The sequence below is a fragment of the Panulirus ornatus genome, chromosome 44, assembly GCF_036320965.1.
Source record: "Panulirus ornatus isolate Po-2019 chromosome 44, ASM3632096v1, whole genome shotgun sequence".
NCBI classification, from domain to species: Eukaryota; Metazoa; Arthropoda; class Malacostraca; order Decapoda; family Palinuridae; genus Panulirus; species Panulirus ornatus.
Window position 1 is genome coordinate 9,562,141 of NC_092267.1, and position 21,401 is coordinate 9,583,541.

General features: G+C 37.9%; 2 protein-coding genes across 3 annotated transcripts in view; both read left to right on the plus strand.

Annotated features, from left to right (window-relative positions):
- The first annotated feature begins 129 nt into the window (after positions 1–129).
- Positions 130–12,130, plus strand: Taz (tafazzin, phospholipid-lysophospholipid transacylase). Its single transcript, XM_071687762.1, has 4 exons — positions 130–332; positions 1,723–1,851; positions 3,658–3,806; positions 7,013–12,130. The coding sequence occupies exons 1-4, from the start codon at positions 167–169 to the stop codon at positions 7,418–7,420; spliced, it is 852 nt and encodes a 283-aa protein (XP_071543863.1). The 5' UTR covers positions 130–166; the 3' UTR covers positions 7,421–12,130.
- A 4,900-nt stretch (positions 12,131–17,030) lies between these two features.
- Positions 17,031–21,401, plus strand: part of LOC139762727 (uncharacterized) — a 664,138-nt gene continuing 659,767 nt past the window's right edge. Inside the window, exons 1-2 of one of the 2 annotated variants that reach the window (XM_071687768.1) lie at positions 17,031–17,106; positions 20,473–20,730. In XM_071687768.1, the coding sequence (XP_071543869.1) occupies positions 20,611–20,730 (120 nt within the window). In that variant the 5' untranslated portion in view covers positions 17,031–17,106; positions 20,473–20,610. Of the gene's footprint in view, positions 17,107–20,331; positions 20,731–21,401 lie in introns of those variants that run through there. The other variant, XM_071687767.1, reaches the window with a different exon arrangement.

A 21,401-nucleotide genomic window follows, 5' to 3' on the forward strand; every position in this document is an offset into this window, starting at 1 on the left:
ATGACCAGGAAAAATATCATATTTGATAAAAAGGCATGTATTGCCGAGTTATATATCATTGTACACGATATATTTCATTTATAATTTGTGCCAATTCGGTCATTTTTGGCTTCGTCTTCGTCGCGTTTGTTTACCTTCGAGCTTCATCAGCTGATCAGCTGGCCGAATGGCGGACCCCGAGGGGCAACCCGGTATGGGGAGCCCCGAGAAACAGGACCTGAAACTCAAGTATGGATGGCCTTTCCCGGATATGAGAGACCCTCCCAGCTCCTTCATGATCAAGTCTGGGTTGGTCATTCCACTGGTGGGAACCTTCAGTAAAATCCTGTTAAGTAAGTGGCCATAGCTTGACCTTGTACCCCCCTCTTACTTTATACCCCCCTGAGTAAGAGAATACATTGGTGTCTTTAGGAGTTGAAAAGTAAATGTGTTCACAATGGATTTGTGGTAAATGAGTAGTTTAGATACGATATTGTTATTGCCTTAATGAAGTTTGAGTTGCATATGATTAACATGGTAATATGATTAATAATGATAATAATAATTAATAACCTTATGTTGGTTCTGCCTCTTGTGCCTGAAGTCTCAGTAGCTCATCATTACAGTTGTAGAGTTTATTAAGTATTGATGGTGTAGATAAAAGCTCTAAACTACCCTGGGAGAACAAGCTCATGCATGGTCGAGTTTCCCGTGTAGAGGGAAGAGCTCCTCTGGGTAGCATTTTGGTTCCTATTGCGTTTAGAGGCATTATAGAAATTGCCTATGGGGTTGAAAGGTTAATATTTCAAAATAAAGACATGCGCATAACTTAGCGATGGTGGTCACAATGGATTCCTTATAATGTGTAGAGTTGGCATATAGTGTGGGATTGTACGTATAGCACTTCCAAGTAAATCACTTTTGAGTTTTAGTTAAGTGGGCAAGGTTTTGAGGGCGAAAGAAATTGATGACTGAAAATACTGTAGATGAATAGCTTAGATTTTAACCAGTGCATTGTTAACTCATTAGTCCAAGTCAAGCAAATGGTAGATGCACAGGAAGGACACTTATGTCCTGGTGTCGTTTTCTAATGGCCTCATTTGTAGCTCGAGGACATTAGAACAGTGATGAAGATCCTACAGATGGGAGACGGAAGACATTTATGTGATGAACATCCTACAGATGGAAGACGAAAGACATTTACGTGGGACTGGTTTGATTTCTATAGTTGTATTCAGTTTTTATACGACAGAAGACGGAAGTGAATATCACAGCTTAGATGTTTGAGGGTAGATGGTGGCATTATAACAGCCAGTCCTCCAGTAAAGAGAAGTTTAGAGAGAGATAGTGCTGGGAGAATGTAAGTGAGGTAGAAGGCTTTTGATTCTGCTCTAGTTAATAGAGAGGCGGGGGATGAACCCCCCCAGATATGAGTAGTATTCTATACTTCGGCAAATATATAGCAATTTTACATAAACTTAGCTTATTCAGGTCAGATTAAAAAGTACATGATCATGTAGGTTACAGGGCTTTATTTATGGTTCAGTAACTGCAATGTAGAGCCGAGCTTTTGTAACATGTCTTTTGGTATTAGTTCTCTTGTGGGCCAGGGCAGCGATAAAGGTCAGATGTATCTCAGAATTTTCATTTACGTTTTCTGTTTATGGACTAGTGGGGCATGAATATGGCTTATTTCTCAGAGTGCAGATGAAAAGTTTTTAACGAATTATTGTGTATTTTTAGGATGGTGTAACAATGTAAATGGCTACAATGTTGAGAGGCTCCGGGAATGGGTTAGTAGTCGGCCTGAAGGAACACCCCTCCTGACAGTGTCGAACCACTACTCCTGCATTGATGATCCTGCTTTATGGGGTGAGATGCTCGTCCTATATTTTGAAAACTGTTTTTTGCAAGTGTTTTTGATTTATTTTAAAGATGGGATACTTTTGGCTTTATGTTTTTAAATATCATATTTTCCACATTGTACAAAACCATCAGGTTTTGTATAGGAATTAAAGTAGTCCATGTTTTTATGGTTAAATCAGTATCATAACTCATGTATTTTCAGATTTTAAAACACCTCTATTCTCCTTGATGTTTATTAAAAATTTTTACCATCTGGATGTGTCTATTATTTCATGACAGCTTCAAAATGTAGAGTATGTCATGAATTATGATATTCAAGACAAACCATAGTGCTTTATAGACTCAGAATACAGTTGCAGTTCAGCTAGTCTTTGTGTGCAAGTTGTTGTGCTTCTTTTTGTGGTTCACATTAAGGAAAGAAATAATGAATTGATAAATGAACAGGTAAATGAATATATTATATTTTCAAATAAAAGCAATATGTGTATTATAGTATTGAATGTTTTTTGTATGAACTTTGATGTTTATTTGTCATTGGGAAAGAAATAAAGTATTTTTTTATGTATTTGAATAAATTAGAATGAACTGAATTATTGGTACAGTATATGGGGGTGACATGCTATCAGTGGGCTGAATTAGGGTGTGTGAATTGGTTTAGGTAAACCATGGAATAGTCTGTGGGGTTTGGCTTCAGATAGAGTGTTCTGCTTTTATTACATTATAATTGACAGCTATAAAGTAGATGTATGTGAATGAGGCTGTTGTTCATTTATCTCTGATGATACTTTACTCAGATGGCAGGAGCAGTTAGGTATATACGAGAAATATGTATGTGACTCATTGTACTATTTCAAATCTGAGCAGTCGCGGGATTATGGAATTTGTCAGAGTATGGGATTCGTATTCCCAAGGTGACCCAAGAGCTGAATTATGATTTGACCTGAGGAGTTTTATTTTTCCAATTTGGCTACAAGTTTACATAAGATTTAAACATCATAATTGTATTTATATACTTAACAAAAATGTGTATGCATGTATATGTGCGTGTGTGGGCGTTCATGTATATACATGTATATGTGGGTGGGTTAGTCCATTCCTCGCATGTTTCCTTGCACTACCTCACTAACACGGGAGACGGTTATGTATAATTAAAAAAAATAACAAAAAGTTCTTCCTTGTTACCAGTTCCAAAATATATAAAGTAGATTAAGTTAGTACTAAGTGTGTACACTTAAACTGAAGTACTTAGATTAGTATTTAACCTCCTTGGCTTCCTTGACACCAGTCATCATCACTCACTTCTGCCAGCTATGTATTCTGTGGAATCCAGTGTCAGAAGAGGCCTGTCACATTAGTATTATGGATTTGTTCTCGAGATATCTTTTCATCCTTCACTAATTTCGATTATTTATTTATTTATGTTTATTATACTTTGTTGCTGTGTCCCGCATTAGCGAGGTAGCGCAAGGACCTCGCAAATGCCTCTACCTATGCGATGGCAAAGCCATCATGCAGAATTCCCCATAACATGAGAATAGGAAAGAAAGAGCTGTTGTAGTCTCAGATTTTTGTTATTTCAATGAAACCTTTCATACACTTTACCAAGAACAGAAGCATTACATGCCAGAAAAACTTTTAGAAAACTTTTTGGTGTCAAGATTTTTTAAGTAAGGAAATTTCTATGATTGTTTTGCTGGGCATGAAATTTATAGTATATTGATGCCTTTCCCTTGCAAGTAGATGAATAACTTTAAAATGAATATACTAATAGTTTGAGAAATCTTGACACCTAGTCCATTTGGCAATTCACAGGTTTGTTAAGGTGGCGAGATTTGTGGAGTGCTCGAACAATGCGTTGGTCTCCTGCTGCTCATGATATTGCTTTCACACGTCGTATCTACAGTTGGTTTTTCAGCCATGGAAAGTGTGTTCCTATCATTAGAGGTCTGGGAGTGTATCAGGTTGGTATGCATTTAACAAATTCTCTCACAGAAAACAAGATAATATATCACTCCTTCAGGATTTTTTTATGTGAATTGTGATTTACACGTAGTTTCAGAAGTGCAGTAAAAGACCCAGTTGATACTCTATACTGCCACATTTTCTAAAGAAAAAAGAACATCACTTATGATTTGTTAATTGACTCTCATGTAGACTCTCATAATTTACTCATTTTCCAAAATGTATTTCTCTATACACATGTATGCCTTTCTCTATATGGGCACCTTTTTTCCCCTGTAATGTATGGTGGCTTAAACAAGACTTTTCCCAAGCAATACTGTTTATGTACTGCTTTTTATATTTCACAATAGCACCTCATTCACCTCTTTCTTTGTGAGCTTACATGCATCACTGTAACATCCTTTTGAACTCCTCACATCTCATCTGCAGGTTCATATTCTTCCATCTATTTATGTACACGTAGGGGTTCTTGAATACCTAACTCTCGGCTACTGTACAATGTCCTTCCTAGTATCTGAACCTGAAACTGGCCAGAGGCTCTCCTGGTAAGCGGCATGTCACCTTTATCTTGCATAAGGATTTAAGTAGTAATGTGCGTGGTGGTGAAGAGGAATGGTATTATTTATCAGGTAAAATGTGCAGTGAGTGTTATGTTTAAATCTTGCCTTTCAGGCAAAATCTTGTCAAAGGTACTCAAAACTATATAGGTATATAAATTTGGAGAAGAGCATAATCCATGCTGTGATCATCAGTTCTCTTCACATGATTACCCAGATTGTTCCTTTTTAGAGAGTTATATAGTAGATTTTAAGGCAGTTTTTTATGGAGCTGGCTGCCTGCAGCTAACTTACAGCTTCTAATCTCCATTTACCTCAATTAGTGTTAAGCATCAAGTTAGAGATAACCAATTTTGATGTACTGTATTGGAAATTTTGGAGAGATGTTAATGAGGTCCAATGATTTTAGCAACTTGTGCCTGTTTCTGCAAGGGACTGCCTGAATATTGAATATGTAGAATTTATTCCCACAAAACATGGCCAGTCAAGGACATTTCAGAATGAGATTTTAGCAATAAGTGGTTATTTCAGAAAGGGACTGCCAGAATATGTCACTTAGTATGTTAGCAATGCCTAATATTAAGGTCATATTGCTTAGTGTTTTCCAGTGCTTTTGAGAATGTTGCTCTTCCTTTCCTCTTTATGTGGTATTCCTCTTTCATTCATGCTTTTTGTTCTGATGTTATTGTCCTCCAAATACCGAAGACTCAGTAGCTATGGCAGAGAATATGTGACTGACAATAGCCCCACTAGTACCAGTTGATTGTAAGCATTAACATCATCAGCTCTTTTTCAGGCCCAAAGACTAGTTTTTAGTTTGAACAGCTTTTCATAAATAAGGATAGAAGGGGATACGGTTTCTGGCCTACTTCCTTCTTGGTTCACTTTGCTTGGATAAGAGATATTTCCTATTTCCTGTTTACCAGGTAGTAAAGGCTTGAAAGGGACCAGTACCATGCCATATTTAGAATTTGGCATCATGGCAGATCTTTGTTTACATTATTAGTTGCTAGCGAGCAGCAAATGATTGTTAGCAAAAGAGAAGCCATGGGATTGAAAGGAAAATTTTCTGTGTAATGTACTTTCCAGCCAAGATCTAGTTGATGGGTGCAGAACAGTAATATACTTGACTTGCCTTGCTTGGGTGTAAAGAAGAAATAGTTAATATTAATATTGTGATATCAGAAATATTCATTTATTTATATTTATTGTACTTTGTCGCTGTCTCCCGCGTTAGCGAGGTAGCACAAAGAAACAGAGAAAAGAATGGCCCAACCCACCCGCGTACACATGTATATACATACATGTCCACACATGCACATATACATACATACCTATACATTTCAACATATACATACATACACAGACATGTACATATATATACATACACAGACATATACATATATACACATGTACATAATTCATACTTGTTGCCTTTATTCATTCCCGTTGCCACCCCGCCACGCATGAAATAACTTCGTTTCACTCAGAGCCAAAACATCCAGGTTCCCTTTCTCAAACATACTACCTGTCTCTCCTTTTTTCTCATCTTGGTTACATCCACACACATTTAGACACCCCAATCTGAGCCTTCGAGGAGGATGAGCACTCCCCGAGTGACTCCTTCTTCTGTTTCCCCTTTTAGAAAGTTGAAATACAAGGAGGGGAGGGTTTCTAGCCCCCCACTCCCATCCCTTTTAATCGCCTTCTACGACACGTGAGGAATGCGTGGGAAGTATTCTTTCTCCCGTGTCCCCTAATATTATCTGGGTTAATTTAGGCTGGAGTTGGGGTAGGTTAGGTTATATAAAAATACAGTATAGTAGTTCTGATAATTTGAATAAGGGATATTCTCAAATATTCAAGAAAATATTTCCTTGAGTTTTGTTATTTTGATTGATAAGAACATTATTTTCTAAATAAACTGATGTGCAACTCAACTAGGTGAAACATTATTTATGTCTGTTATGTGCTTTATAACATTTGCTTCTTCACTGCCAAGCATATGTGGCTGTGTAGTGAGATGTTTAGTTATTTTTGGAAGCATTTTTGTCAAATATGATTATTAAGGAATTTTATTTCTAATATCTATTATCCATTATTATCTATTATCATCAAAGCTTTACAAATTATTATATAATGTTGGAGTGTAGATCTCATACAGGCTTCCCGACATTTTCCTTGCATAGCGACCATTGTATGGAAATACCATAACATAGGCTGTAAGATTTGGTATCAATGCATGGGATGCCACTACAAGCATTAATGGCCTTACATTTTGCCGTAGAGGTAGAGATGGCCAGTCTCAAGAATTATTAATGGAGATGCCACAACTGTAGTGAAAGGGTTAACTTTCTTGTAATGTTAGGTTAAGTCTTGGTTGGGATAGTTTGAGTAGGTAAACCCAAAAACAGCTAGATAAGGTTGGATAACGGTAAAGTTATTCTCTTCCTTAAAATAAAGAATATTCTTATTTAAGAAACCCACTTTTCCTTGTGCATTTACTCTGCTTCTTTTCACATTGTTTACAATGTTGTACTATTCCATCATCCATGACTTGCATGTATGAAGTTTTTTCTTCTATTGCATAAAGCTCAGCAAAGAGAAATTTAGATTGGAATATTAAGGACTGTTGTTTTTCTCCTCAGCAAGCAATGGACTTTTTGATTGAAAGACTCCAGGAGGGCCAGTGGGTGCATATATTTCCAGAAGGGAAGGTGAACATGAGCATGGAACGTATGCGTCTCAAGTGGGGTGTTGGAAGGCTTGTGTACGATTCACCAGTGTGCCCAATTGTCTTGCCATTTTACCATGTTGGAATGGACAAAATTCTACCCAATCAGGTTCCATATATCCCTAGAATAGGAAAAACAGTGACTGTTGTGGTAGGAGAACCAATGGATTTCAAGGAATTTGTGTCCGAGATGAAAGAAAAGCAGGAGGATCCCACCCTGGTACGTAAAGTAATTACAGACAGGATTCAAGAGGAATTAGGAAAACTAAGGGATAGGGCTGAAGATTTGCACAAGAAAATGCTTTATGAGGGAAATCGATGACAGATTCTGCAAATTCAAATGTATGGTAGTTGTGGAAAATGACTAAGCAAAAGTGTATACTTAGTAACCATAGACAACTAAATCTGTGAGGAGAAATGTCTCAGCCAAGCAATGTTTCTGGCTTGATTTAAGGTGCTGTATATGCTGGTAGCTGGGTTCAACTCAATTGAAACAATAGTGTGTAAAATTGTTATATCTATATACATTACTATTGATATCTCTAACACCTGTTCCTTCTGAGAACTCCCATCTAGGGGATGGCCATGGCAAAAGTCTCAACTTATCCCTATTCTTACATGCCTTTTTATTAAGGAAACGTAATGGATATTGTACTTTCCCAACAATTCTTTATATAGCTGTTGATTTCTTATAAGGGAAATACAAATGGATATTATATGAGAAGTTTCCTAATGGTCAAAAATCAACTGCGTGTAGGTGTGACTGCAGTTATGCGTCTTTGGAAACATCTGCTACAACTCTTTACTTCATATTCATATTAATCTCCTGTACTTAGGTGTTTGTCACTACATGCATTTGTGTATGATTCACTGAAAGTTTATCCTGATGTTAATAATTTGCCTTGGTGTAGGATGCATACTTATATATTTGAAAATGTGAGTTTCATTGTTGACAGTTTTGAAGTATGGAATATTAACAGTAAAATGAAAAAGTCAGAAACAGAAGAATAATTGAAATTGTATTTTCTTAATGTAATTTATGAAAAGTTCTGTTGGTCTTAACATTGTTATAGCCTTTTATCTTGACATTGTTATAGCCTTTTATTTTATATGTATGTACCCATTTTTAATTATTTTTTTCCTCTGCTGATTGGGATGTACCATCACCATAAATTTATCTGATTACTATCTAATATTCTGCGATAAATGTTTAAGCATTCTTTCATAGGTGCTCACTTTTTCCTGCTTGAGCAAGTTAGTATCCTTCCTAAAACTAGAACAAAATATTGTAAAGATATGGAATTTTAGAAGGGATGAGAAGGTGGTTGTTGATTAATTCATGCAAAGAATTGTTAAAAGTAACAAAATGTGTCATTGTAGGGACCTAGATTTCACTAAACCAAAATCTCTAACCCTTTAGTTGCCTTTTCCCTTTGCGCCATACCACTTACATAGACAACTTAGAACTTTACCAGCTTTTCTAGAGATCTTTCTTGTCCTTAAGGTATACAGTTGCTCTTGGTTCTAGCATTTTATCTTACATTTTACTATATTGTAATTGGACATGTATTTGAATATACAGTTTTTCATAACATTTCTTTGAATTCTAAGTTTTGTTCATTATTAAAGGTTATTAAAAGCGATAAATGGAAGTAATTTCTGAGGAAAGATAAAGGGCTATTTATGTTCTTTTTCTCAGCGGTTTCTTTTGTGGTCTTATGCACAGGACATTGTACTCGAGAGTCTATTACACTCTCGGAGATACCTGATGAGCCTTCACACATTTTTGTTTGGCATATATCTGTTTTTCATTAATTTTTGCATCTTATTTTTTCTGGCTTTACCAGTTAACGATATACTTTACTCTTGTGTCCAGTTGCAAAGAAGGCATATTATATCCTTGCAGATTCTTTTTTTTTTTTTTTTTCTATGTACAGGTAAGTGATCAGTACTTGTAACCAGAACAATATGCACAACTCTAGACATATGACAGATGTTGAGTTCCATCTTTAGCCCTTGAAGATATGGAGTAGAAGAAATGTTTGAGAAAGAAATGGTATGTACCACCCACTTCAAGTGTAGGTAAAGGTGATTGAGATGTCAAGATTAATTTTAACATTCTTATCACAATATCCACATACACTCGAGTGGTGAATACTCAACATAATGACACACTGTGTTCCAGATCATCATTAGAATTAGTTTATTACACAGATATAGTATGAATTTTTGTCTGTAATGATACGTGCTGAAAACAATCACGCACAGTGATTCTGTTGTACAGCAGTGGCAGGTGATTGGGATATGTGAGATGAATAATAGAAGAATTAAAACTGATCGGTAAAGTATTCATTGTAGTTACTTGTACGCAATTCACCATAATTCATTGTTATGGTGTTTCTATGAAACAGGTTTTGAAGATATTTTATGAACTGAAGCACTACATCTTATTCGAAAATTTTTTTGCACAATACTGAAGAAAATAGAATTCAACCAACAATGGAGACTTTTGCTGTGGCCAACACTTTCAGGGAGTTCCTAGAGAGCATGGGCATCAGAGGTGTAGATAGATAGATAGTCTGAAGAAACTGGTCTTATTTCATTTTTTAAATAGATTTCACATTATTAATTTAGGGTATTGCATTTTCTTCATCTTTATTGAATTAAAACAGTTTGGTACTTTGCTGTCAGCAGTTCCTATGCAAATCATTGTGTGAATAGTAAAATATGTTACATGTATTTCATGTTATACTTAGTTTGAAACTCATTCTTTTTTGAAAAGGGGTTAGAATGAATTAAAGTTCAGTATAACATATGATTTGTGTGAACTGTATGTGGGGTGTTCTGGAATAAATCATTGTACAACATATTGTATGCTTTGTTGATTGGCAGTAGTATGATTATTTTAGTGGTATCATCATGATGTATAGCTTTTATTGTTTATATGTATGTTTTTATATGACGCTTTCCTGATGTGGATATGGAACTATAGCATCCATATCATGAATGTCGTTTTGCTATGCCTTAAGTGATATAAAGGCTTCAGAAAGAGAAGTATGTCATTTTTGTAGCAAAGTTGACTGTAGAACTTGAAAATTAGGTTATGTTTTAAGCTTATGTGAATGATATTTACAAAAAATTTTCATAATATTGTGTACGTGTAAATCATGGTCATTTGAAAGAATTAAGTACTTTGTTAGGTAATGAATTATGAAGCTATTTAGTGGGATTTTTTATTACATGTATACTGAGTACAAAAAGATAGCTCTTCAGAAAGAATTATTCAGCTCAAAGCTTTTGAATTTTATACAATATATTTATTATAGAAAAAAATTGGTTTTATTATCAATGAATTGGTGTCACACATTAATCCACTTTGTGAATATTTTTTTCTTTTCTACAACTTTATGATGTGTATTGCAAATATGTTTTTTGATGAATTGGTTCACTGTATATATGCTGTGTATGGGAAAGGTTTATATTTTCTGTTAATGTAGTAATGAATGAGGCAAGGAAGAAATTTGCTTGAGATTAAAGAATTTGTGGATTATAGGATTTATGTGTTCAATGCTGAAGTGGAAAGAGGTCTTATTGTATTACAGGTGGAAGATCTCCAGTCTGAATACCATAGGCTGGAAACATTCAAAATTCGAGTGCTTTTAAGATTCCTGTCAGAATGACTTGCATGAATCTCCTTGGTTTGAATTTGAGGCAGAAGTGTTCTGTGCTTTTCTGTTTTATTTATCATTGCTTTGGTTTTTGCCCTTGTTATACCCTTTTACTGGTGGCCAATTCCGAGCTCTTCAGAATACTCTTGAAGTTCTCCCTTAGTTTTCATTACTCTTATTATTAGTGGAGATATGGAAGAAATTTGGGTAAATGCAGTAATTAGTCTTTTGCTTGCTTTATATAGTATATGTTTACAAATGATCAATACAAATGTTATTAAAAAAACTAGAAAACTCCAGCAAAAAGATTGATTTCTATAATCTTTGACCAAAAAAGAAGAAAAGAGCCGAAAACTGAATGCTACTTGATCCTAAGGAATTCAGGTTGGTGCCCTACCTGTATGCTGTACTAAGATTGATTTTAGTATTTTGCATTAGCAAATAGGACATAATTGTATATAAAACAGAAAGTTGAATCTGTCCCGTAATCAGGTAGTAATGAGATGAAATTGTGAGGATAGGGTTGAATCAGTGAAAGAATACATATAAAATAGAATGTGAGTATTTAGGATGCTCAAGAAAGGATGTGTGAATTGTGTGATAAAATGAGGGTAATAAGGTGGAATTAGAAAGTACAGAATTATTTTGTGAAAAGAGTATACTTGATTGCACTGTGGTATGCATTATATTATGAAAATACTATGCATAGGGGGATATTATAAAAAATGGAAAAGGGAATCCAAATTGATGCTGAGAAGCAGTAAAAAGTATAGGGAAATGGGAATGAAGCTGAGTATGTATTGCGGTGAAATTACAGGATATAAAGATGTGTGAAAATAGATGTATAAGGCAGCTGATTGTAACAAGTTAGATTATACTTTAACTCTGGGACATGTAATGGGAAAGGAGTTGAGGTATCTCGGAATACTTTAAGTGGTGAATGTGGGAGTATTGGATGTAGATGGTTCAAGAAGAATTTCATCATGTTGACTTGGAACTTCTTAGAAGAGTGTATGTCGTTTACCTAAGAAATAACCTCTAGCTTTGCAACTATTTTATGGTGAATTAAGTGTATATAGTATATTTTGTCTATTAAGTATCATTGTGGTACTCTTGTGGATGGGATGACGAGTCATCCCCAGATCAGTATGAATCATATTGGGCTTATTACTGTGAGTTTACTTGGTGACATGACCCAGTATTGCTTTCTCCTACACTGTCATTGCGACTAAGCTGCAGATTTCTGGCTACTCGCATTTGACAAGTATTACCAGTTAGTAACAGGCTTTGAGTTGAACATTTGCTTGTATCAATTTTCCATGTTGAAAAAGAAATGACCTAATAAACCTGTACCTTTCACATTACTTCAATGTTTGTCATACCTTATGGCAACTATATCAACCACTTTCTTTTTGCCTTTAGAAACATCCTTCATCCTTAAAAGAAACTGTAGTTTTCGTAGACCACTTTTACACAGTGTATACCAAGTTCCTAGAGCTGTACAGTATAACAGTTTCAGAGTTGAATAGTAGAGGTTGTATCCTTGATAGTCCTTTAGTAGTTTTGACTTAGAGTTTGTGTCATTTATGAGGTTTTATTGTGTACCCATATTATGATAATGTTGGGATAATCATCTATTGTTTCAGAGGTCGAGAGAGGAGAGAAACATTGTTTACGTGTTGTTTACCTTATCATGAATACCCTATCTTAAAAGAGTTTTTCCTTGCAAAGTTTTTGTGAATACTATTCCTTACTTCAATATCCGACATAGCAAATGTGCTAACGCATCTTAATGTGGTCTACTTTGACCTTCATATATATTTTATGTTGTATTCCTGACCATTTTTATCATTCAGTGACAAGTGTCACGCGTTATAATACATCTTGCCAAATTACGTCATTTTTATTGTATATTTGACACAGGCGCTGGCATGTTTAGCTCTATACAGCCCAGTAACATTTAAAGTAATTTGTTGTTAATTAATTATTTTTTCACTGAGGTAACTGTTTGTAAGACCACAGAGCAACCATAGCATTTTAACCGTAAAATTATGAATAGTACTGAAACGTATGTAAAGTACGAGAATTGAAAAGGCAAACTACCTTGGTGATAGTTTACAATACTTACGAATAATTCAATTCTTATTGTTTAGAGATCAGCTAAGAGAAAATATGTATGATAATAATGCTATCCTAAACATGAGGCTTCACAAAATAACATAGTGTAAGTACCCTGAGGTAAGTAGTAGTAGTAGTACTTGTATATTCCTTGGCCTGGCCTGGATTGGACAGATGCATTTTGCGACTGCCTGAACCATTCGTGTCTGCGTCACCAGATGAGGAGGACCCGCACGTGCGTCCTCCTCAGTTATCGCAGTTTACTTACACTTTTGTGCGTATATTTGATGACGTAATTAGCGGCCGGTCATTACGATGGGTGACTGCCAACGGAGAGACGCATATGAAGTAGGTAAGTTAAATGCACCGCCATGATAATCGTGTAAACTTGAGCATATTTAAGCATGTTTATCATTTCCTTGGTAGGTAGTGTGGCACCAGAGGTCAGGTCACGTGATGTATGAGGTCAGCATCACGTGACCATGATGGCTCGTTGAAGGTCAGGAAAGGTATAGATGAGAAAAGAATTTGTACATATTACAGCCATATGCATGTAGACCAAGTATCGTAATTTGAGATTGGGCTATTTAGCATATTATTATTATTATTATTATTATTATTATTATTATTATGTATACATTTTTATATTATATATTATTACATTATATATTAGTTTTTTTATTGTTTAATGTTACTAGTTTTTATTGTTATATTTAATTCTTAAAAGAGTAGTAGGACTACGGCAATGTTATGATAGTGGTAAACATTAGACCCACACCAGGTAATTAATATGACAATTTATTGTTTCTCTTTAGTAATTTTTTACTTCAATATTGTAGTCGTACATGTCATTAGGTCATCATTAGGGAGGTTGGTGGGTCAATACTTTGCTTGTGATGTATATTGAAAGTCATACTGCTATCGAGATTGTGTTTAATGATTGTGAGAGGTTATGTATTGCTACACAAATATTGGGTTATTATTTAATGGTGTTAATCTATGGAATATTCGTACTGTATAATCTTCGATTTAGGATATTGAAGAATCCATGATGGTAGTCACTTATTGTAGGTCAGTTGTTCATTAGTTAGTGGTGGTATATATATACGATATTCTTGTATAATCGTTACTTTGATATGTAGTTGAGGTCAAAGGTTGTAAAATAATTTCCTTTGAAATTATTAGTTATCAGTCATGTTGACTTGTTATAATTACTCTCATTAGAGATAACTTGTTATAATGATTGTCATTACAATAGAGTAGTAGGTGATAACATTACCTTGATGAGAAGTTATAGAGTGATGATGTAATAAACCATTTGCTAAATGTAAATAAATGAAATGATACGGGATGTTAAGTAAGGTTAATACTTCAGCTTTGTATGTCAAGTTTGTTTTGATGAATAGGGTTATTATGGTTTCTCAAGAGAAAATATGGAAGGTCATTATAGAGGAATTCTAATTAATTGTAAATACACATGAAAATCATTTGTTAATAATTTGTTATATCGATCATTATGAAGACGTTTGATGATGGTATTTTTCTGCTGTTATTATCTTGCTTATATTCACCTTTTGTCACATTTAGTTATTTTTATGCAAATTACATACCACACCAACTTGTTTATTTACGATAAGCTTATGATGTCATCAGATAAATAGGTGGTGATATGAAAAAAAAAAAAAAACCGCCTGTTATTTTGTTATAATTCTTTAGAGTCTCTGATAAAAAGTCATGTCAAAAGGGGTCATATATTGTTTAATGATAATCTCCCATTCCCGTAATGGGGCATCGTACTCGCATGAGTTTATTTATAAATAAGACGTTTGGTTCACGCAAATAGATGTCCACGTGACACAAACCCACCAGAATATATATATATATATATATATATATATATATATATATATATATATATATATATATATATATATATATATAGGAGTTGGGTGGTGCTGGTTGCTAGAAATTGTATTTCATAGTCGAAATGGGGATAATTAGTTGTGAATATTTGATGAAGGTATATTTTTGTTATTTTGTGAATGTGTATGACTGAGTGACACTGGCCCTCGAGGGTCGAGGTTTAGCGGGGAGGGTAAGATGTGAGGTTGGAGGATTAGCAGTGCATTAATGTGATGGCTGGTGTAATTGCACTACAGGTCTATTAAGGCCCCGGGGGTCGTTAAAGCCTGTAGTGTGTTAATTGTAGATAACGACTGAAGTGTAGTAATTATTTTTTAATGAGATTAGGTTATTTGCTAACCCATTGAAGGAAAAATGTGGTAAGCAAGTGATTTTGCCCTTTCATCCATGTTCATGTATTCATCCTTTTAAAGTTTAGTTTTGTTAAGGGGAAATTTTTGATTGCCATATACTCCATAGCTGTAAATTATCTGTGAAATATATCGTTTACACACACACACACACACACACACCGATAGTGACCTACCCTCTTCCGGGTGTCAATAGCCATTGGGCAAACATTCTCCTTAACTACCCATTCAGCTGGGGAACGACATGTTTTAGTGCTGGGGAGAGTTAAATGTCAGCGGGCGAGGGAGACTGGCCCTCATACAGTTTTCTTTTCCCGTCATTCATCTGTACGAGATCAGAGGCCCAGAAGGATTTAGCGTCACTTGATAGATATATGTGTTGGCTGTAACGCGTCCGTGACGCGATCACTTCTTGTCACAGTGGGGGGTGGGGGGTGGATATTTTTGTACGTGTTCAGAGGTTATTAATAGTTAGTTAATGACGATGTAAGTTTTTTGAGGAAAATGGCGTTTCCTTAAAGTTAATGGTTAGAATTTGAATATATTTACCTTCATCAGGTAACTGTCGACAACTGTGAATTAATTATATTTATCTTATAGGTTTGAATTAAAAAGGGGCGTTTGCTACTGAAAGTGATTTGAATTTTATGAAAAGAATTGCCTACATAAGAAGCAAGAGTGGCGTAAGCCTATTCCATTACTGTGGATAGATCATTGTTTGGAATAAACTTTGAACTACACACATTGTTAAGGTTAGGATAATTGATAATCCATGTCATTCATGGGGAAATTATCTCTCTTCTCTCCTGAAAAAGAGGAATTACGTTAATTATCCAAGGGAAATGTTTGTTTATACATACCTGTATGTATGTTTATGTATGGTATTAAGTCATTCATGTTCGCTTTGAAATTTATTTATTTATTTTTTTAAGTTTCCAGTGTGTTAGATACATTTTCATTAAATACTGAAATTAACTAATACAAAATATGTATAGAGATTTTCGATGATTAAAAGAATGTCACCGAAATACATCGCCGGAGCACAAGATAGCCATGTAATATAGCCATAGCATAAGATAGCTATGCTATATAGCCGGAGCACAAGATAGCCATGCTATATAACCGTAGCACAAGATAGCCATGCTATATAACCGTAGCACAAGATAGCCATGCTATATAACCGTAGCACAAGATAGCCATGCTATATAGCCATAGCACAAGATAGCCGTAGCACAAGATAGCCATGCTATATAGCCGTAGCACAAGATAGCCATGCTATATAGCCGTAGCACAAGATAGCCATGCTGTTTAGCCGTAACGCAGGATAGCCATGCTATATAGCCGTAGCGCAGGATAGCCATGCTATATAGCCGTAGCACAAGATAGCCATGCTATTTAGCCGTAGCACAAGATAGCCATGCTGTTTAGCCGTAACGCAGGATAGCCATGCTATATAGCCGTAGCGCAGGATAGCCTTGCTATATAGCCGTAGCACAAGATAGCTATGCTATTTAGCCGTAGCACAAGATAGCCATGCTATAGAACCAGTATTTCCGGTCTTGTCGGAAGTTAGACGTTATATCTATGGTTCCCCATAGCCTCTGGTGTGGGGTTAGTTTGGGGGAGGGCACAGACCGTCTGTGTCAGACACTAGGGGGAGGGGGGAGGGGAGGGGGTTAGTATTCATATGGACCCCGTGTCTCTGTGTCCCGGGCGTCCACGGGGGGGGGGGGGGGTGGCGCCGGCCGTCAAGACTGTCAAATATAGAAGGTAATTACGTGGTTGTGGTGTGTGTGTGTAGAGAGAGATGGTCTGGGTGGGGTGCCAAGGTGAGAGTGGCTCTCTCTCCCCCACACACACACTCACTTGCCTCAGTGGTGTCTTGACCTGTGTGGTGGGTGCCAGGGAGAGTGTGTGTGTGTGTGTGTGAGGCACACTGGCGTCGGAAGGTGATTCCGGGGGTGGTTTTAGTGGCATCTTGACCTGTATGGGTTGTCTCAGTGGCGATGTGACCTGTATGGGTTGTGTCAGTGGTACCATGACCTGTATGGGTTGTCTCAGTGGCGATGTGACCTGTATGGGTTGTGTCAGTGGTACCATGACCTGTATGGGTTGTCTCAGTGGCGATGTGACCTGTATGGGTTGTCTCAGTGGCAATGTGACCTGTATGGGTTGTGTCAGTGGCGATATGACCTGTATGGGTTGTCTCAGTGGCAATGTGACCTGTATGGGTTGACTGAGTGCATCTCTGTGTTTTATGAGTACATGTAGATGTTTCTTGAGTACATGTACCTGTTTTAAAGTAAATATCCGTGTTTAAGTACACCTATGTGTTTTTTTGAGTGCATATACGTGTTTTTGAGTGCACATACGCATATTGTGGGTGCACATACGCATATTTTGGGTGCACATACGCATATTGTGGGTGCACATACGCGTATTGTGGGTGCACATACGCATATTGTGGGTGCACATACGTGTATTGTGGGTGCACATACGTGTATTGTGGGTGCACATACGTGTATTGTGGGTGCACATACGTGTATTGTGGGTGCACACACGCATATTGTGGGTGCACATACGCATATTGTGGGTGCACATACGTGTATTGTGGGTGCACATACGTGTATGGGTCAAAATGGACTGTGTCCTTAATAGGATTGTCGTTCTCTCTGTAATTCCTTGAGTACGAAGATACGACTCGAGGATGACGGTACGACCCTTGAGGACGACGGTACGACCCTTGAGCACGACGTTACGACCCTTGAATGCGACGGTACGACCCTTGAACGCGACGGTACGACCCTTGAGCACGACGGTACGACCCTTGAGCACGACGGTGCGACCCTTGAGCACGACGGTACGACCCTTGAGCACGACGGTACGACCCTGAAATACCTGAGGGTCGTACCGTCGTCCTCAAGGAGTCGTACCGTCGGGCTCAAGGGTCGTACCGTCGTACTCAAGGGTCGTGCAGTCGTTGATATAATAAAAGTCGTGATAACGTTACATTATAATAGGTTTAATCAAGCAACAACACTATATCGTCATAGCCAATTATACGATCAGGTTCGCAGTTCGCAGTACGTTTGAAATGTCCATAGTTAACACAGGGGGTAAATGTAGAAGTTATTGGTTCAACTTGACTGTTCGTGGCTGTAAGGTCGGGAATTCTCTGACACTAGAACTATGGGTCTGTTTTGGTTCGCATTTTATTGCCGTGCGAGTGTGAGTGATGGGGGGGGGGGTGATGGGAGCTGGGGTGGGGAGGTGGATGGTTGGGTTATGATGGTTGTTATATCGCTGGTTGTAGGGGGGGGGAAGTGGTGATGGCGTTGAAGTGTGTGTGTGTGTGTGTGTGTGTATGTGTGTGTGTGTGTGTGTGTGTGTGTATGTACTCCTCCCCCCCTCCTCCCTCCCCTCCATCATTATAACATTACCACACGCATTATTAACAACCCCCTCCACCCCCCCCTCCCCCCCTCTCGTCAAGTAAGACACACATCCATGAATGCTCAGACACAACAAAGACATTGTGATCTCTCTCTCTCTCTCTCTCTCTCTCTCTCTCTCTCTCTCTCTCTCTCTCTCTCTCTCTCGTGTGTGTGTGTGTGTGTGGCGTGGATCAGGTATGCAAATGAGATCATAAGAAAGATTGCGCCCGTGGTATGTCAGAGATGGAAATAATTCGCGTGATGAAAAAAAAAAAAGAATATAAGAAGCGGGTTGGTTGTGTGTGTATGTATATATAGAGAAGGAGAGAGAGAGAGAGAGAGAGAGAGAGAGAGAGAGAGAGAGAGAGAGAATGTGGGCGATGGTAATGTCATGATATATAACTTTGCTGTGTTCTGGTGTGATTTGACTTGGGTCGTTATCCCTCGTTAGTGTGTGTGTGGGGGGTGGGGGGGTGTTGTTGAGGTGATGGGAAAAATACACATCCTTCCCTCCTTTATGATAACCCCCCCTTCCCCACCCCCCCTTCTCTATAGGGGGGGGGGGGTTGATATGTGGTTGTATGAGCGTTTAAATTCCCGGCAAAACTCTCCGTAATTGACTTGTATCACCCGTTGCCAAATTTTAAGTTAACGCGTGTCTTTTAAAGTGGCTTAGAATACACGATAAACCAGACTGGTTTAGTGTCTATATACTCGATGGTGTAGTGTCTGTATACTCGATGGTTTAGTGTCTGTATACTCGATGGTTTAGTGTCTATATACTCGATGGTTTAGTGTCTATATACTCGATGGTTTAATGTCTATATACTCGATGGTTTAGTTTCTATATACTCGATGGTTTAGTGTCTGTATACTCGATGGTTTAATGTCTATATACTCGATGGTTTAGTGTCTATATACTCGATGGTTTAATGCCTATATACTCGATAGTTTAATGTCTATATACTCAATCAGTTACTCGGGTTTATCTATATTTTCAGTTATTGAAGATAAAGTTGACAATGAAGGATTAATTAAAGACCTCGAAGATGGTTTAGATAATTCTTCTTAAAACTCGTGTATCTTAGAATTTATCTGTAGATAGTGACACACACACACACACACACACACACACACACACACACACACACACACACACATATATATATATATATATATATATATATATATATATATATACATTATATATATATATATATATATATATATATATATATATATATATATATATATATATATTATATATATCCCCCCACAAGGAAGACTGGTTTGTAACACAGTAGAAAACGAGGTTTGGTTGTGTGCGTCACAAGTGGCGTAATATGAGCGACGAAACACGATAGTAACCTGGTATGTAGATGAATGCGTTTGAGAAACTCTAAGAAAAAAAAATGCTGGTCAGTCTTGTAGGCAACAAGAGAATTGCCTCGTCAGGTGGTTAGGTTATGCAAAGCGAAAATCATTTTGAATTTAGAGAAACAGGTGATTTGAACGCAAGGGTAAAGTGAAGGTTTTTTTTTTATATATATATATTTTTTTATCCTTCGTTTAAGACGAGTGATTGGACAATGTGTATTTTGTGAGGGGGAGGGGCAGTGGCAGTGTAGTGGCGGTGGTGTTGGGGGAAGTGGCATTATGCCTGCAGCTAGTGGCTTGCATGGAAGGGGAAACTGAAAGGAAGTTGATTGAAAGAAATTGTAGAGAGGACGTGGTTGAAGGAAATTGAAGAAACAAGAGTGATAGAAGGCAATGGAAATATTGTGGTACAAAGAAGTGACTGAAGGAAAGTCAAAGAATTTTTAGAAAGAAATTGTTTTGAAGGAAATTGAATGAAGTTGTTTGAAAGAAATTGTTTTGAAGGAAATTGAAGGAAGTTGTAGAAACAAAGTGGATTGAAGGAAGGCTGAAAGACCTTGCAGGAAGTGAATGAAGGCTAGGCTATTGGAGGTGAGGGTGTGCACTGACCTCACCTCTGGGCACTAGCCACTTGGAGGAGCAATGGCGGCGGCTGTGGTTGTGTTGGCGGACGCCCCCTCCGGAGTGGGGGAAACGAGGAGGGCGGTGGACGGTGCGCTACGCGACCTGTGCGCCTCACCGCGTACACAGAAGAGGATCATGGTAAGTTCCTGTCACACTTGTCTGTTTGTGTGTGTGTTATGCACGGGGGGTTGTGGTGGTCTATTGTGGTGCACGGGGGGGGGGGGGGTAGTGGCGGTCTGCTGTGGTGCACGAGGGGAGGGGGTAGTGGCGGTCTACTGTGGTGCACGGGGGGTAGTGGCGGTCTGCTGTGGTGCACGGGGGGGTAGTGGCGGTCTATTGTAGTGCACGGGGGTAGTGGCGGTCTACTGTGGTGCACGAGGGGTAGTGGCGGTCTATTGTGGTGCATAGGGGGGGTAGTGGCGGTCTGTCTTGTTGCATGGGGTAGTGGCGTTTAATAAGGCTTTCATGGTTGGGGGAAGTGGCATTCAGTGAGGCTCTGGTTATGATGTTTCCTCTAAGGCTCAAGTCGTCTGCCTCCTAGCGCTACGTGGCTACGACGGGAAACGGCGAACGTGCGCGGCGGGAGGTGGAGTGGCGATGTGTGGGTCAGGCCGGGGTATATCGGGATGTTGGGGTGATGTAGGGGAGGAAACATGGTTGTTGCTGTCTGGGGAGGTTAGTGGGGAGTTTTTATCCTCACTTCCGGTGTGTGTGTGTGGAGAGAGAGAGAGAGAGAGAGAGAGAGAGAGAGAGAGAGAGAGAGAGAGAGAGAGAGAGAGAGGGGTCACTTTCTCTCGGGTCTCGCCTCG

What these genes read in the sequence shown, in the direction of transcription:
- Taz (XM_071687762.1), top strand. Translation starts at nt 167, where the DNA reads ATGGCGGACCCCGAGGGGCAACCCGGTATGGGGAGCCCCGAGAAACAG. An exon ending in TGATGATCCTGCTTTATGGG is followed by an intron (nt 1,852 to 3,657) that starts GTGAGATGCTCG and finishes GGCAATTCACAG; the next exon opens with GTTTGTTAAGGTGGCGAGAT. An exon ending in GAGGTCTGGGAGTGTATCAG is followed by an intron (nt 3,807 to 7,012) that starts GTTGGTATGCAT and finishes TTTTCTCCTCAG; the next exon opens with CAAGCAATGGACTTTTTGAT.